The 18,739-nt window shown below is 34.2% G+C and overlaps 1 protein-coding gene across 1 annotated transcript in view; it reads right to left on the bottom strand.

Moving 5' to 3' along the window:
• Copg2 (COPI coat complex subunit gamma 2) overlaps window positions 1-18,739 on the bottom strand; it is a 114,361-nt gene that overhangs the window by 89,416 nt on the left and 6,206 nt on the right. Inside the window, exons 5-6 of the mRNA XM_047560101.1 lie at window positions 17,304-17,383; window positions 576-651 (exon numbers count right to left, since the gene is read on the bottom strand). Of these exons, the coding sequence (XP_047416057.1) occupies window positions 576-651; window positions 17,304-17,383 (156 nt within the window). The remainder of the gene's footprint in view (window positions 1-575; window positions 652-17,303; window positions 17,384-18,739) is intronic.

Raw genomic sequence — 18,739 nt, 5'->3', positions numbered from 1 at the left:
TAGATTAATCTACTGATATGGATTAACTGGGCAGTAACTGTAGGCAGGTAGGGTGTGGTTAGAGGAAGTAGGTCACTGGGGGTGTGCTTTGCGGGTTTACACTTTGTCCCTGGTGAGTAGATTTCTCTCTGCTTCCTGGTTGCCAAGTCCTGAGCTGCGTTCCTCCTCCATGCCCTGCTGCCATGATGTTCTGCTTCATCTCATGCCCAAAGATATAGTCTCAGCTGGCAATGGACTGACCCTTTCAAATCACAAGCCAAAATAAACTTCCTCCTCTACATTGCTCTTGTCAGGCCATTTGGTCATAGTGACAAAAAAGGTAAATAAAAACAGTGCTCTAACTCCAACAGGTGTGTGAGGGCAAATACAGAGAAAATAGGCTAATATAAACAAACAAAAGGAAAAAACAAACAGGAAAAAAAAAAAGCCTGGAATCACAAAAGCCTTTCTGGTGGTCTTATTTCTCTTACACTGAAGAGTCACCAAGTCAAACTAGGGGATCATACTAAATCTACATATCACCAGTAGATAAAGATAGTGCTCCCTTAGGTAACTCAATAAAACAGAGAACTTACATCCGTGATTCTGCAGAGAGCCCTGATGGCTGGACCTCGGTATATATCTTCCTTTCCAGTCATGTCCTTAGTCAGACTAAGAAAAACCAAATTAGTGAAAGGGAGATCAATTGAAATGTTCTCTCCTAAGGAGTCCACTCCTAGCTAATTCCCAGCTGTCCCCATAGTTATCTTAACACAACTACTGAATCAACAAATATTTACAGAGTATATTCTTTGTGTAAGCGCTAAATCTATTAGAAGTGGACTATTATAAATCTACAGAACACAATGATAAGCAAAACAAAGTCCTTTGCCTTCACAGAACTTACACACCAGTAAGAAGAGAGATAAAAATCACAGACAACAAGAGAAAAAACACAATTTAAAATATGGAAAATTGGGATAAAAAATAAAATAAGGACAATAGTACTGAGAGGCCTAGGTTGAAATCCACCTGAATCCTAAAGAACCATTAGTAGAACTTTTTATATAAAACTCAAAAAAATTACTAACCCATGAAGTCTCTCTCACTCTCTTGCACAGCTTTCTAAAATAATAATCAACAGCTTCAGATATTTCTGCTGAGCTTTAAAAACAGGCAGAGACACGTGGACTGAGCAACAAAATTCTATACCCATACTTTAAAGAAGGTTTTTAGACTTTGGCCCTCCTTCTCTTGTCTTCTGTGCATTTATACTATCCCCAAACTATTAATTTCCCCATTCCTTAATTCCTCTCACATAATTCAAAATGGCCCAACTCACTGCATTAGGACACCAGAGGAAAATGTTGAGAATACTGAGAGTCTTTTATTTCTTTCTTTTCAAAATTATAAATATAATTCACTTAATATTTTTAAAAATATTCAGAAAAATATAAGATAATACTTAAGTCTCTGCCCACCTACCTAGCCTTTAATATCACTTAGAGATAACCACTGTGAACAGTTTCTTATTAAGGAAGTTTTTAAAATCACATACACATTATTAAAATGTACATCAATAAATGTGTACTCCTTTGACACCTTTCCTTTTTTGCTTAATAATATAATGAGAATCTTTACATATTGGCATTTAATATTTATCCATATATTTTAAAATAAAAGTTTCTAAAATATCTTTTTATTGACAGCACAAATTTCCATTGTTCACATATAAATGATTTGTTAACCATTCTTTTTAACAAATATTTATATTTTTCCAATTAAATTTTAAAACGAATGCTTCTGTTAGTCAAATTTGGAATAATATGGCATCACAATATTATTTAATGATAGAAATGGTTTATAACACAAAGAATAAAATTCCATGATTCCAAACTGATGACAAAAAAAAGCATTTTTTTAAAGGGAAGAAAGTTATATTTTAAAGAATGTCAAGTAATAAATGTGAGAATGACAGAAATGGGGAAAAAAAATCACCATTTTCAACCACCACAGTAATAAAATCAGACAAGTATTATCAATGAGTGCTAAAATTATTGGTAAAAGATTGTTAAGGAAATAGATATACACAGCATCAACGGAAAAGGGTGAGTTAATTTTTGTGAAACTTGTTTAGTCAAAATCCATGTTGCTTCTCCCCCCTCAAATGGTAACCTTTATCCCAACTTGATTCTTTTTAAAAATTTTACACTGATAGGAAATGTTGTCTCTTTTACTTAATATAACTTGAAAATCTTTTCACATGAGCACTTATATCCTCAGACTTTAGCATTAATTTGCAATGCCATCTTTTATGTACTAAAGTCATATGTGAATTTCGGTCTATTTCTGTACTTTCTCTTATATTACTCTTTTTTTTAAATTTTTACCCTTTTCAGTATAAAAGTTTATTTTAAAACTATGCCAACATACAATTTTTTATATCTAAAGAGCAGGTTCCCCTGCTTTCAATCTTTATCTAAATTATCCAGTTATTGTCAGATCGTTTCAGATGAGATTTAGAATCATTTGTCAAGTACTAACATTTTACTTAGATAACAATAAATGTTGACAAGGATATAGGGGAAAGGCACACTCATACATTGCTGGAAGGACTACAAATTGGTGCAACCACTCTGGAAAGCAACATGGAGATTCCTCAGAAAACCTGGAAGGGAACCATCATTTGACCCAGTCATCCCACTCCTCAGTTTACACCCAAAGAACTTAAAATCAGCATACTACAGTTATGCAGCCACATCAATGTTTACAGCAGCTCAATTCATATGGAACCAACTTAGGTGTCCTTCAACAGATGAATGGATAAGGAAAATGTGGTATATATACACAATGAAATATTACTCAATTATAAAGAAGAATGAAATTATGATATTTGCTGGTAAATGGACGGAACTGAAGACTATCATGCTAAGTGAAATAAGCCAACTCCAAAAAACCAAAGGTCAAATGTTCTCTCTGATATGCAGATGCTAAAACACAATAAAGTGTGGGAGATGAAGAATAAATGTTCATTGGATTAGACAAAGGGGAATGAAGTGAAGGGAGGGGGTGGGAATAGAAAAGACAGTAAAATGAATTGTAACTAACTTTCCTATGTTCATATATAACTATACAATTTGTGTAACTCCACATCATGTACAACCACAAGAATGGGAAGTTATACTCCATGTATTTATGTCAAAATACACTCTACTGTCATGTATATCTAAAAAGAACATATTTTTAAAATTTAAAAAAAAAATAAACATTTTACTTGGAAATATCCTGTACTTAATACATAGGTTAACAAAAGGATAGATTCTATTTTTCCAAGCCTTCTTTAAATGATCCCCAATAGTTTTTAAGTTTCATTTAGATAGGCCCTGTACATTTAAGTTTGCTTTTCAATATTTCTTCATTTTTTTGTGCCACTATAAATTGTACCTTTTATTATATGTTCTGATAAGCATTTGAATATAGGAATACTACTCACTTAATCTCCACAAAATCCTAAAGAGAAGGGATTCGTACTATCCCTATTTTATAGATTAAAAAAAAAAAAAAAAGCATAGAATAACTTGTCTGTAAAGTAAAAGGGTAGGGATTCAAATCTAAAAAGTTTGGTGTATCAGTCAATCATGTTAAATAATAATTTTTCCATTTTCTTTACAGTATTATATTATTTCTTTCTATCATGCAATTATACTAATACTTCTAGAATAGTGGTAATGTTGGTTATTTTATATTGTTCCTGACTTAATGAGTATGTTTCCAGTTAACTATAATGCTGGCTTTAGATTTATGACCTACTTTTCTTTTAATTGTGTCAGAGCATTATGTATCTCCTGTTTCTCAGAGTTTTTTAAAAATGAACAAGTATTTAATTTTGACCAATATCTTCTGGGCACATAATCATATGGCTTTTGCCTTTGACCTATTAATACAAGAAACTGTATTTGAAAAATTCCTCACATTAAAGAATCCCTGAGATGAACCCTCTACATTGTAATGAATTCTATTTGTTAAAATTTTATTTTAAGACCTATTAGAAATGATACGTAATATCATTCTCTAGTTCTCTATTTTTACAAACCTTTTAAGTGGAATTAATTTCTTCTACTGAGATGGTCTACTTAGATTTTCTGTCTATTTGGGGGTCAGTTTTGATAATTTACATTTTCATAGAAAAATTGCTCTGATTTATCTATCAATATTATTGTTTTCTGAATCAATTTTCATTAATTTCTGACTTACCAAAGCTAATATCTTCCTTTGGCTTTCCTTGGGCTTATTTTATAATTTTTCTAACTTCATAAATAGAATACTGAATTCATTGCTTTTCATCATTTTCTCATCGCAGAATACTGTAAACCAGAACACTGAAAACATACTTCAACTAGCCCTTAACATTTGCTTTCTTTTTCTGCTAGAAAACTAAGAATCAAACTTCCTAGACTCTCTGTAACTAGGATACACACCTGTGACCTAAGTCTACCATGCAGACATAACGAAGTCCACTTAAATACAGAAGTACGCAATGTGTAGGGAAATGAGATCTTTAGTCAGAGACAGCTGCTTTACCTGGTGTGGCTGTGGTGGAACTTTGGATATTTCTTGAACATAGTACAGTGCTTATTCAGGTGACCACAGCAACAGTGTGATGCTAAAATAGTTCTGCAGTGTGAGTAATTTTCCCTGATGCTTTCTTTTTGGCTCTGTAGGATGCAAGCTTGGTTCTCTAGACTTCTAAGAGTCTATAAACTAGACTCTACAGTCAAAGGAGAACCCTAAGGAATACATTCATTTAGTAATTTCAGTGCTAATGGTAGTGAATTGTCCTTTGAGTATAACTTTAGTTGAAATAATAGTTTTTAATCATTCATATTTTTTTAAGTATTCTGTTTTAGTTGTAGGTGGAAACAATACCTTTACTCTACTTTTATGTGGAACTGAGGATTGAACCCAGGGCCTCACGCATGCTAGGTGAGCACTCTACCACTGAGCCTCAACCCCAGCCCCCATATTTTTTAAAATATATTGCAATTTCAATTTTCATTTATACTCAGGCAAAAGCTGAGACTTCTTTTTATTTTTTCATTTTTATGTATCTTAATATTGTTACTTCCTTTTCAAAATAAATTTATAGTTTGCACTGTAATAAAAAATAATCTCTAATATATTTCCACTTCCTGAAATTAAGGAGTTTTCAGGGGCTGAATGTTTGCTAAACACTTTATAAATTCTCCGTGAACACTTTTATATTACAAGTGTATAATTTCCATAAAAATTAATCTTTTTAAAGCATAATACTCAGATCCTTTCTACCCTTTGGTGGGTTTTTTTCTATTATTAGCAGTGACTGATACTATTTTCTTTCTGTTAATTTTTTTGTGATTTTTGGTTTACATACTTTGATGCTATATTAATTGGTAAATAATTTGTTATAGTTCTATACTTGTTTTGGATATTTATAACGTACTCCTATTTTGTCTCATTCAAAACTTTTCTGCACTAAAACCAGTTTCCTAATATTATCACTTAAGCTTCCTTTCAATAGTGTGTGCCTTGTGTGCTTCCACCCATCCTTTCACATTCTGACTTTACAACCTTGTTTTATGTGTATCACAGTATGTAGCATACAGTTAGTTGTATTTTAATTTTTAAACTAATTTGCATTTCTTTTAATAGGCTACATTTAGGGTTAGTTCCATTGATTTGTTTTGTGTTATGACTATTGTGAACACTTTTGTATCCTATAAGGCAGCACTAATAGAACTTTCTGCTATGATGGAAATGTACATTACCCAATATGGTAGCCATAGTTAAATGTGGTTACTGGGCACTTACAATACGGCAAGTGAAACTATGCAACTGAATTTTTAATTTAATTAATGTTCATTATAATTTAAGTAGACATATGTATATAGCTAAGGGCTGCCTTACTGGATAATACAGCTATAAGGATTATGTTTTGTTTTGCAGTGTTGTTATGTTTTCCTTCTGAAATATGGAAGTTCTATATTCTAACTTTAGTTATTTTTTACCATAAAGTTTAGATAAAACAGTTATCCTGTGAAAACTAAGAAAATTAGTGCACAATGTCTCCTCTTTCATCTGCTCTCCCTTCTCTATTTTTGTTAGTATCATTCTTTTAGCATTATCATGAAAAACATTGTAACATTTATATTCTATCTTTAAACACAATTCCTACAGTGGTTTAATCTAACTTCTATAATTGAATAAATTTAATGTTCACTGCTAAATTATTACCTACAATTCCTCTATTACAGAATTCATTTTTTTAACTTTTGGATTACTATAATTTGGATTACTATAACTTTTTAAAGAAAAGTTTATAAGTATTATGATCCCTGAATTCTTTTAAGTCTGGAAGCCTGCTTGTTGTCCCTATACTTGAATGACAACTTGCTTAGTTATACTGTTCTTGGATCTCATTCTTTTTCTTATAACTCTGCAGACATGGTTGACACACTTTTTCCAGAAAGGGTTGGTTAGTAAATATTTCAGATTTTGCAGGCAATATGTCTCCTCCACACTATTCAATCCTGCAGCATGAAAGCAGCATACTCAATACATTAAAAAAATGTGTGTGTGTTCCAATATAATTTTATTTACAAAATTAGGAAGTGGTTTTGGCCATAGGTCATAGTTTGCCAATCATGCTCCATACTTCTGTCTTAGTTTGGGCTGCCCTAGCTGCAAAGGCTCAACTATAAAGAGCTTTATTTGGGAATGTGTTCAGAAGACAAGTAAAGCATAGGGAGTTGAACAGGGAAGGAGGTAAAAATCAACATAAAGAAGTTTTCTTTGAGTGGGTCACTGGTACTGGCAACTGGTTATTTAATGAGCATTTATCTCACAAGCTTTATATTTCAGAACCACCAGCTATTGCTCTCTGGCTGCACATTAACCTTAGAGTGTTAACTCCTCCATATTATTTTTTAAATATTTTTTTATTTTATTTGTTCTAATTAGTTGTACATGACAGTAGAATGCACTTATACATTTTGATAGAACATACATAAATGGAGTGTAATCTCTCATTTTTCTGATTATACATATTGCAAGATCACATCGGTCATGCAGTCATACATGTACATGAGATAATAATATCTATTTCACTCTACTATCATTCCCTCCCCCATACCCCTTCCCCTCCCTTCACTCCTCTCCATACTTCTGAGTAATAAAATGTGTGTTGCAAGACAAGTACTGAACACCAAAGGAAAGGAAACAAACAGGCAGGTACTATTAGTGTTGAGTGGGCAGAGCAATGCAAAGAACTGCTCACCGCATAACAGCTGGAGTCAAAGATGAGATCATGCAAAGTGGTTCAGAAAAGGCATCCAATACAGTCTACTCTGTGCACCCCTCAAATCTGTACACGTTCTCCATTAAGTCTAATATGCCACTGAGGCTTCAGTATGGTAACCACCAAAACACTAAAGAAGATTAAGTTGAACATGGTATAATGCTTGCTGTTATTAACTCATTCGAAGGCCATATTGGATCAACTTCATCTCCTTCCTATAACCACCTATACTATTTTTACCTCAACCTTAGCCAGCACTTCATCTAGTCTTGGTTACTCACTGGTAGCTGACTCAAACCTTTATCCTAAAGGATCTGAAGTCCTTTGTTGGAGGTACCCTGGTTGGACCACTGGTTGTTCCCTATTCCCTATTCACCATTGTCACAGGCATGAAAAGTACTAAAATGCCCAAGTGAATTCTAGAAAAAGTTCTCCTTGCCACCACTATATAGAAATAACCCTACCTCCCAAATGGGATCAAGATCAATTAATTATCTCTATGAGTACAGTAGCACCTTCTTTACCTTAACTAACATCAAGAATCCAGAGTGACCCAATAGTAATCATAATTCCAGATCTGTAAACTGACTCACTCTCTGCCCGAGGTCTTCTGACATTGGAGTGTGAGATGCCTATGGTTGACAACTTCTCCCTTAGGCATGTATAATGCAGAAGAGTCAGGTATTTCTGTGCTGGCAAAAATCCTCAACCAATAGGAAAAAAGAGCCCATGAGTGAAATGCATTTTCCTTTTCATCTCTCAAAAACATTGTCCCCTGCAAACTAGGCCTCTAATCTCAATTCAGGGTGGTGATGATATGCCACCTTAATCCATTCCTGCTTCTGTAATAAAATATCTCAGACTGGGTAATTTTTTTTTTTTTTTTTTTGCAGGGGTGGGGGAAACCAAGGATAGAACTTAGGAGCACTCAACCACTGAGCCACATCCCCAACCCTATTTTGTAATTTACTTAGACACAGGGTCTCACTGAGTTGCTTAGTGCCTTGCTTTTGCTGAGGCTGGCTTTGAACTCTCCATCCTCCTGTCTCAAAAGCCACTGGGATTATAGGCATGTGCCACCGTGTCCAGCTAGGTAATTTATAAAGAACAGAAATTTATGTGCTCATAGTGCTGGAGTCTGGGAAGTTCAAGATCAAGGCACTAGTGGATTCAAAGTCTGGTGCAGGCCCTTTCTTCACAGATGGCACCATCTAGGTGTCTTCACATGGTAGAAGGGATGGACGAGAGGAAGGCAGCTCTCTGAAACCTCTTTTATAATAGCATTAATTCCATTCATGAGGGCATGGCCTAATTACCTTCCAAAGGCCCTACTTCTTAATACTACTGCATTGGGAAATAAGTTGCAACATGAATTTTATAGAGACACAAATGTTTAAATCATAGCAGATGCATATATTCTGTCACTGGAATGAGAGTGAGATAGTCCAGGCCTACCTCCACTTCTTAATTACTAGACTCATGTATTTACTGTGACATTTCCATACACTTGTCATCAAGTCAATGTATATAGTGCATCACAGTAGAACATTCTCCAACCTCACAGGGTCCCATCTCCAACCTAGTACCTCAACTGAGTATTTAACAGGCCATATCAACATTCCATTAGGCTGCCTTCTCCTAGGTGAAATAGAGTACAATAAAACTATTGTATCTTATAGTCAAGAGTCCACTGTCACATTATATCATAAAATGGGTAGCAATGGGGCTGGGGAGATAGCTCAATCGGTAGAGTGCTTGCCTTGCAAGCACAAGGCCCTGGGTTTGATCCCCAGCACCGCAAAAAAAAAAAAAAAAAAAAAAAAAAAAAATGGGTAGCAATGTCAAGCAGTATACCATAACAATAAATTGAAAAGAGCTGTTTGTATCACAACTTGGACCTATGGAAAATCCTTGGTTCATTTTATATTTCATGATGTTTTAACATGCTTTAAAAAAAATTGTTTTCAAATTCATCAACCTTTTATTATTTCTGGAATTTTAGTCATAAGTAATAAAGTCTTTCCTTAGGTGAACATTAAAGAGGAATATATCTATATTTCTTCTGGTATAATACGTATGGTTTCATTTTTTTAAATATATATTCCTTATCCATCTAAAGTTTATTCATGTGTATGAGATATAGATTGCTAGTGGTTTGAATATGGTTTGAGTGTGTACCCCAACAGTTTATGTGTTGAAATTTAATACCCATTGTGAGGTATGAAGAGGGTGGAAACTTAATCTGGCCATAGAGTTTAGAAATGCAGCCTTTGGAAGGTGATTAGAGCATGAGAATTGAGTCCTCCTGACTGCAATCGGTGCCCTTATTTTTTTTTTAATTAAAGAGTACAGAGAACTAGCTAATCTATTCTACCACATGAAGATCACCTTGGGGTTTAGGACTAAAAAATACGAATTTTAGGGGACATGAACATGTAGACTCCAGAAGGGGTTTTAATTTTTTTTTCCTCTTAGAAGTTTTGTATCATTACTGTCAAATTTATTCCCAAGTATTTAATCTGTTTGGTTCCTGTTGTAAATGGGGTTCTATCACTATGATCTCTATTGTATCTATATGAAAACTTTTGAATTTTATGTTAATTTTATTCCCCGCTATGGCACTAAATTCTTTTGTTTGAGTTTACTTTACTAGTGAGTATCTGGAGTTTCCAGGTATTTTATTACATCACCTAAAGAGAAATTTTACTTATTAATTATTATGTTTCAAACTGGTTTCTCCTAACTGCATTACACAAACTTCTAGTACAATACTGAATAGTAGTAAAGATAATGAACATCCTTGCCCCATTTCTGATCTTAGTGAAAATAACTTTAGTGCTTCTTCCCTTTTAAAAAATATTAGGATCATATCTGGCAATTTGTACTTCCCTGGGAAGTTCCCCATTTCGTCTAGATTTCAATTTTATTTCAAAGAGCTTTAAAATCTATTTTAGAATTTTTATATTTCTTCTGTTTCATTATTTCTTCCTTATCATTTCTTATTTTTGTATATTTGTGCTTTTTCCCTTTTTACTGATCAACTTAGTGGTTTCCTATTTTGTTAACTTTTCAAAAGGAGAATTTTGATTTATTAGATTTATTTTCTCATTCTTTATTAATTTCTGCTTTGATCTATATTTCCTACCCAATGCTTTCTTTTGAATTATTTTGTTATCTCATTTTTTAGTTGAGAATTTAATTCATCCATTTTTATTATTTCCTTTTCACTAAATAAACCCCTTAGTGCATTTCTGTATGAATTTTAAAATCAATACTGTCAATTTCTACAAAAAAGCCTGCTGGGATGTTGATGGATCTGTAGATCAATTTGAAGAAAATAAGCACCTGAACAATATTGAGTCATTCAAATCATAAACATATCTCTCCATTTATTTATCTTATTTAATTTGTATCAGCAATGTTTTAGTTTTCAGTGTATATATGATAATCTTCCAACAGATTTATACCAAAGAAGTATTTCATATTTTAATGCTACTGCAAATAGTATTAATCTATAATTTATAATTAGTCTTTGCTAGTATATTGAAAAGTAACTGATTTTTATATATTGAGCTTATATTCTGCAAACTTGCTAAACTCACATTAATTCTTGTAGTTTTTGTTGGATTCTACCAATTTTATACATATATGTCAGTAGCAAATAAACAAGTATTGCCTTTGTTGTTCAAGTTGTTCAAATCCTTAATAAGTTTTCTGTGTACTTGCCTTATATTTTTGAGAGAAAGGTATTGAAATTTCTAACTTTAATTATGGATTTGTCAATTTCTTCTTGCAAATCCATCATTTTTTGCTTCAAAGACTGTGGAACCTTGTTAACAGTTGCATAAACAACCAGGAGTATTATGTTATCTTGATACGTTGAAATCTTTATCCCTGATAGTATGACTTATTATAAAATCCATATTATCTGATATTAAAACCAAGAATGCAGCTTCCTTGTTATTGAGTTAGCATGCTGTATCTTTACATTTTTTACTGGTATTTGTTTCTACATATTTAAAGTGTGTCATTATAAATAACACAAATCTAACAAATAGTTAGACTTGGCTTTTTAGAAAATCCAATCTAGCAATCTGTGCCTTTTAATTGGGATGTTTAGAGTATTCACCTGTAATGATATTGGTGTGGCTAGATTTGAAATTATCATCTTGCTGTTTTTCTGTTCATCTCATCTGTTTTTTGTTCTTTTCTTTTTCCCCTTCTTTTGGATTGAGTGTTTTTTATGATTTGGTTTATCTCTTTGTAGGCTTTAATTAGCCATAACTGCTAATTAAATTGTTATTTAGTGGTTGTTTTAGGGCTTACAAGGTAGACTTTTAACTTATCACTGACTGCCTTCAAGTGCCTTTATCTCACATACAAAGTAAAAACTTTATAGCAATAAAATTCCATTCCCCCCCGCCACCTGGTCTCCTGCTTTTATTACCATTCATAAATTATAGAAACCAAACTAAATTATGATCTGTATTTAACTAGTCAACTAACTTTTAAAGAAATTTTAAAAATTAGAAAATTTTCTTATATAACTACTCAGGTTAACATTTCCAGTACCCTTCACTCCCCTGTGTTAATTCACATTTTCTTTCAGTTATCATTTTCCTTCTGACAAAAAAATGCCCTTTAATATCTGCAAGTTAATCTGTTTTGGTATATCTGAAACTGCATGAGTATACCACATCTATCCATTCCTCTACAGATGCGCATTTGGGTTGTTTGAAGTTTATGTAACAGAGTTCCTCTGCAACGAAAAGCTCTAAAATGTATTCCCTCCAACTTTCTGGTTGGTATTTTCTCCATCTCAATGAAAGCTAAGAAACTACCCCAAAGCCCAAGTGGCACCAGCAAAAGTTGAGAAAAAGGAATTGTGACACATTCTCTATGAATATGTACATTTTCTGCCTTTTGTTCCACTGTACTCCCTGTCTTATAAAAGCAGTGTGAGAACTGAGCTCCCCAAAGATGGAGATGTGAGACAGAAAAGGCCTCTATCTTCTCCAAGACTGGTTTTGAATGAATTTGTTTTCCTCCAACCCCTGTCTCCCAAGCTCTAGTGGAGCAACAAACAGTAGAACCTTTCATTCCCAATAACATACAGACCTATCACAAGTGATCAGAAATTCTTGTACAGTCTTTTTTTAGGGCTATGTTTTCATTTTCTGTGGGTAAATACCTAGAAATGGTATTACTTGTCACACAGTATGTGTTTATAAGAAACTGCCAAACCTTTTCTAAGGTAGTTAGACCATTTCTCTTTCCAATCTGCAATGTATGAGTTTCAGCTGCTCCATGTACTCTGTACTGAAGTATAAAAGTAGACTTTTTTGATTTTGGTATTGTCAAGCTTCTTTATTTTGGCCATTCTAGTCAGTATGGGATGATATTTCATTAAGGGTTTCTTTTGTATTTTTGAGAACATTTTCATGCACTTATTGTCTAGTCATATATTTTCTTTTATGAAGCATCTGCCTTCTGGTTTTCTTAATCGCTATAGTTCTCTGCAATAAGACACAGCTGTCTCTGTATAGAGAATGGTCATCTATGATATTAGTTTCTATTCATGCTACAACAAATTACCACAACTAGGAGCTTAAACAACATAAATTTATTGTTTTTTACAGTTCTGTAGAATAAAAGTCCAACATCTCACTGGGCTAAAAACCATTGTTGTCACTAGGCCTGTATACATTTCACATGCAAAAATACATTCTCCAGACCCCAAAATCTCCCCAAATTTTAACACATTACAGTATCAATTAAAAGTCCAAAATCTCACCTATTCAAAAGTACCCCAGTGGCCTACTTCCTCCAACTAGGCCCCACCGCCCAATAAGGTCATCAAATATGAATCCCTGAATGGATTAATCTATTGATAAGATCAGGGCCCTCATGATCCAATCACTTCCCCAAATCCCCACCTTTAAACATTTCTACACTGGGGACCAGCCTTCAACAAACAAGTCTTTAGGGGATACTTCATATCTGAACCATAACTGTGAAATTCTTGAGATAAGCCATCCTGAAGCAATATTCCTCTTCATCTCTGAACCCATGAAATCAGACAAGTTGCCTGCTCCCAAAATACAGTGTGGGAATGCCATAGGACAGCAATTACAGGTATTTCCATTCAGAAACAGAGAAAATAGAAGAAAAAAGTCACTGGTCCCTGTTTTAAAATCCACCCAGGCAAATGGAATAGGGTTCTGCCTGGGCAGAACTCTGCGAAGTTCTCCCAGCCACCGGTAGCCTGCACCTCTGCCCTCCGAGTCACCACTCCTTTGCCATAAAGGGTGGACTGCCCGTATTCAAAGCTGAGTAGTTCTAGTAGCCTATTTCCTGCCTGGAGAATTCTGGGGTGTTGACAACTTTCTTTCACTTCATCCTCTTTCACTTTGTGTACAAGCTGATAGAATTTCTGCTGGCGTAAGATTCTCAAGAACCTGTGGGTCTACCATAAAAGTACAGAGGCTCACTCCATTACACAAGAGGATCCTCCACAGATCTTGTCTAGATAATCCCATCTCTATTTTTGGTTTCTGCTTAGATGCTAAGGGAATCTATGAGTCTCATCCTTGATCTCTTCAGTGTGTTCTGTGTGAGTGACTACTCTTAACCTTCTGATCTGAGGTTCCAGCAAAAGGTTGTGCAGTGACTCCTTTGGTTTTATTCTCTAAAGTACACTTTCCTGACAGTGATCTTCTGATTTAAGCACCTTTCCCTTTTGAGTAGACTGAGAATTACCAAAATTATCAAGTCATAACTCTTTTTTCTTTAACAAATTTCCTCTCAATTTACTTCTCTGCTTTAAAATTTTACTAAGAGCAGCAAAAATAAACCAAGTGCATCTTCAACACTTTGTTTGGAAGTGTTGAATAGCCAAGTTCACTGCTTATAAGTCTTGCTTCCCATATAATCACAGGACAGAATTCTGCTAAGTTGTCACTATAAAAGTAAGAGTCCCCTTTTTTCCAGTTTCCAACATCTTCCTTATTTTCCTGAGACATCCCAACAGCATCTATAATGTCCACATTTCTATCAACAGTTCACAATGATTTAGGCTTCTCTAAAATGATGTTCTGTCTATCCCACTCACTACTTCTTGAATCTGGCATAGCCATTAACATCCATACTTTTATTGTTCCACCACCTCCCCAAAATGCTTCTAGCCTGTTCTAACTCCAAAGCTACTTTTATAATTTTAGGTCTTATTATAGTACCACTCCATTTCCAGGTACCAAAATCTGCATTAGTTTTCTATGTCTGCAAAATACCACAAACTTAAAGGTTCAAGACAATATTCATTTCTTTATCTTATACTTATGAGTTTGAAGCCCAAAATAAGTCTCACTGGTCTAAAATCAAAATACCTACAGGACTGCATTCCATTCTTGGAGACTATAGGGATTATTAAAGTTTGAATATGTTCCCCAAGAGTTCATGTGCTGGCAGTTCAGCGCCTAGAGTAATAATGTTGAGGTGGTGAACCTTTAAGAATTAGCACCTAGTAGAAAGTGAGTTAGGTCACTGGGGGCACCACCCTCAGACAGAATTAATGGAGTTCTCTCAGAACCCAGTTAGTTCTCATTTACAAGAATGAGTTGTTGTAAAAAGAGGAAGCCTGGTTCTGAATCCCTCTGGCTTCCTGTCTCACCACATGATTTCTTCTGCATGTACTCCTAGCACTGTGATAACATTAACCATGTGGCCCTTGCCAGAAAACAAATGGACGGGACCATCTAATCTTAAACTTTCAGCCTCTAAAATGTAAGCTAAACAAACCTCTCTTCTTTCTAAAATACGCAGCTTCAGGCATTTATTTTTTTAACAACAGAAAATGCACTAGGGCAGGGTAAATCCATTTCTTTATTTTAGCTTCTAGAGGTCACCCATGCTCTTTGGCTCATGGCCCCCTTCCTCTATCTTCAACTCCATCAACAATGGCATCTCTTTGACCTACTTCCATTATCACTCTCTTTACTGAACTTCTTCTTCTGCTTTCCCCTTCCATTTTTAAGGATCCCTGTCCTTACAGGACAATTATTCTACCTACTACATCTACTAACCACTTAAAATGAACTAGAAGTAAACCATAATTCAAGGTAGTCTAGTAAGACTCAGAGGGAAGTACCAACAGCTAAAAGAAATAAACAAAAAGCAGGTGACTAATTAAAATTTCCAAATATTTAGTGAATCTAGCAATCTAACTGTTTTCTGTTCCTTACTTGCAGCAGACACGGTTGGTTGACTAATACAACACCCATTTCAATCCCTTCTCCCTTGCCTGCCCCTAATACTTGAGCTATAAAAGCTAAATACTCACTTTCCTGGCCTCAAGGATAGTCATATAACACAGTTGTGCCAAATGAAATCTAAAAATTGCCTTGGGAAAAGCAATTGCATTCCTGATAAAGAGGCAGATGGTGCTGGCACTCCCTGGCCCACTTCCCAGTAGCCCTCCTGCCTTGAGTGTGGTGCACTGCCAGTAATTCAGGCATCTATTTTGCAGTAATGGAACACATCCAAAAGAACTCAAGAGACACCAGCCCTGCCACTGTTGAATGACTGAACCAACACCAGTTAGTCTGTGCCTCCAGACTTATGGTTATATGAGGAAAAATAAACTCCCATCTTGTTTAAGTCACTGTTTACATCTGCTTTTCTGATTTTCAGCTAAAAGCTTTCCTAATTGAAACTATATTCAATATAACTGCTGGTTAAACACACGCACCCTCCTCCAAAAATGTATTTTGTTGTACAAAAACCATATTCGTTTAAATAAATTATAATTAATAAGTAAAAAGGCAACTTTTAAAAATAACATTTATTTTATATTTTAGAACTATAAATTGTACATGCTCATTCTAAGACATTTTGAAATTAGCAAAAGCTTGAAAAACAAAACAAAACAGAACAAAACATTATTAGCTCCAATCCCCAAACCAGAGATAACCTACTGGTAACATATCAGTGTACTTCCATTCATATTTTTTATATGTATACATAAAATATTTTTAGTGAGACTATATGGAATACATAGATTGAATCCAACTCTCAGCACTAAATTTAGCAGGGACTTAGATATATCAAAAATATTTTCAAGAACTTAATATATTTCATAATATGGTTATAACATGGTTAAAACATTTTATTAATGATAGACACACAAATTGTCCTTTTGCTACTGTAAACAGTGTTTGAAAAACTTACATACCTACATGTGATGATTTTCTGAGGATAGTTGCAAAGATACAGTATTACTGAGCAAGTGAATAAAAATCTTTTTATTCAATAAAGGCTACCAAATTGCTTTCTAGAAAAACTGAACGACTCTTAAAAGTACTGACTGCTGCCTTTTTGGTTTTTTGCCAATTTGATGAGTAAAAATATCTAATTTTTGAATTTTAATTTACATTTTTTGGTCACTATTGAGAGTGACTATCGATATTTAGATCCTTTATACTAGCTATTTTAAGAATTATCACTTGGTATTGTTTTTAAAAATAAGAGTTCTTTATATATTATGCATGGTAGCCTTTTGATGTTATATTGTAAATATTTTATTTCAGTGTCTCATTTACTTCTCAGTGTCATTTATATATTTTATGAACATTTTTAAGGTAATAAAATCTATTGGCATTACTCTATGATTTATTAGATAGGGATGGTTTTCACATGATGACATCTGCACTTTAGAGATGAATACCTTAAAACACAATATTCTTTTAAATTCTTTTTGGCTTCCTTATAGTCAAAAAAGTAAACAAAGGAGAACAGAAAATATTTCATAAATATAACATACTAGTTTTTTTTTTTTTTAATTTTTTTTAGTTGTAGGTGGACACAATACCTATATTTTATTTTTATGTGGTGCTGAGGATCAAACCCACGGCCTCATACATGGTAGGTGAGTGCTCTATCACTGAGCCACAACCCCAGCCCTCATCCTAGATTTTGATACCAGGTAGTCACATACCTGCTTGTAACAATTATCACATCCTCAGAGATGGTAGCCATTTCTTTGATGGTAAGGTAGCACATTCTCCTCAATGTTTGCTGAAAAAATATTTACAGAAGGTAATAGGTTATTCAGAAAGAAAGGTTTCCTTTAATTTTTGAAGTAAGGATTCCCAGTACAAATATTTAGAGAGATTCTTACAAATATTCTTACCTACCAAAAAAAAAAAACCTTTTGAAAAATATCTGGGTTAGAAAATAGAATATTATTATTTCCTAAGCACAAATACTTGCTGCCCTGACACCCTGGGAAACAACAAAGAAAAACTGAAAAATTCAATTAAATGGGTCTTTCTACAGAGATTCTGAACTTAAGACTCTGATAGTTTTAGTTCAAAGACATAGTTTTCATCATTTTCATCAAAGTGTTAACAGCTTGTCCTGGTAAAAGTATTTTTACAATTCTTAAAAATCATGTACGGATGGGGCGGGGGTTGTAGCTCAGTGGGAGAGCACCTGCCTAGGACATGTGAAGCACTGGGTTCGATCCTTAGCACCACATAAAAATAAAGTTATTGTGTTCATCTACAACTAAAAATATGTATATAGTTAAAAAAAAAATGTATGGAGAAAGGTGCAGACTCTCTTCAGCGTATACCAGTGTTTCTCCTGAACACTAAATGATTTGTGCCACATTTCACTTATCTCCTCCTTCCCTAAAAAAAACTCTGAATTTAAAGCATATGCTTTAAAATGGTATCATTTTTACCATCATTCCTGGTAACATATAGACTCCAAGTTATTTCCTTATTTAAAAAAAAATTACACACACACATACACACACTATTACCTTACTCGCTGTCACTCTAATATTATCCCAGTAATAAGAACTGGTGATCTTACTAGCCAAACAGACCTTATCCCTGAAAGTCTTGACCACTCCATTTCTTGACCTCCTCTTCAATGATCCTTTCTCCCATAAAAAATCGTCCATTTCCATTGCCACAACCTATATCATTAACAGTATCTCTTTCCATTTTATTTCCAAGCATCTCACTCCCCAAATACCATTCCTGATCCAACAATTCTTTTCATTCCACCATGACCTATAATTCAATGATCCTATTAATTTCTGCTGACCCAACCAGGTCTACCACCAGAAACCTGGCTGCAAAATCAGAGTCACACAGAGGCAAACCTTTCCATGACTTTCATAACAGCAATATAAGCTCCACTCCAACAGTGTGAAATGCCTCATTTTCTAGTCTCATGCCTCTAATAAGTACCTAATCCCATAATATTCATAGTGATTTTGCTTCCCTGGTTGAACCCTAAATTTCTATTACATAAAGAGGTTAAAGGGAAAGAGGGCCTGAAAGCCATGAGCTAAGATTATTTCTCTGATTTGATTAAAAGCATTAATGACTCTGTTTCCAGTGGTTAAAAGGACTCAAG

This window comes from Sciurus carolinensis, chromosome 8 (genome assembly GCF_902686445.1).
Source record: "Sciurus carolinensis chromosome 8, mSciCar1.2, whole genome shotgun sequence".
Lineage (NCBI taxonomy): Eukaryota > Metazoa > Chordata > Mammalia > Rodentia > Sciuridae > Sciurus > Sciurus carolinensis.
Note: the sequence above shows the minus strand (reverse complement) of the source record. Positions and strands in the feature narration are given on the sequence as shown.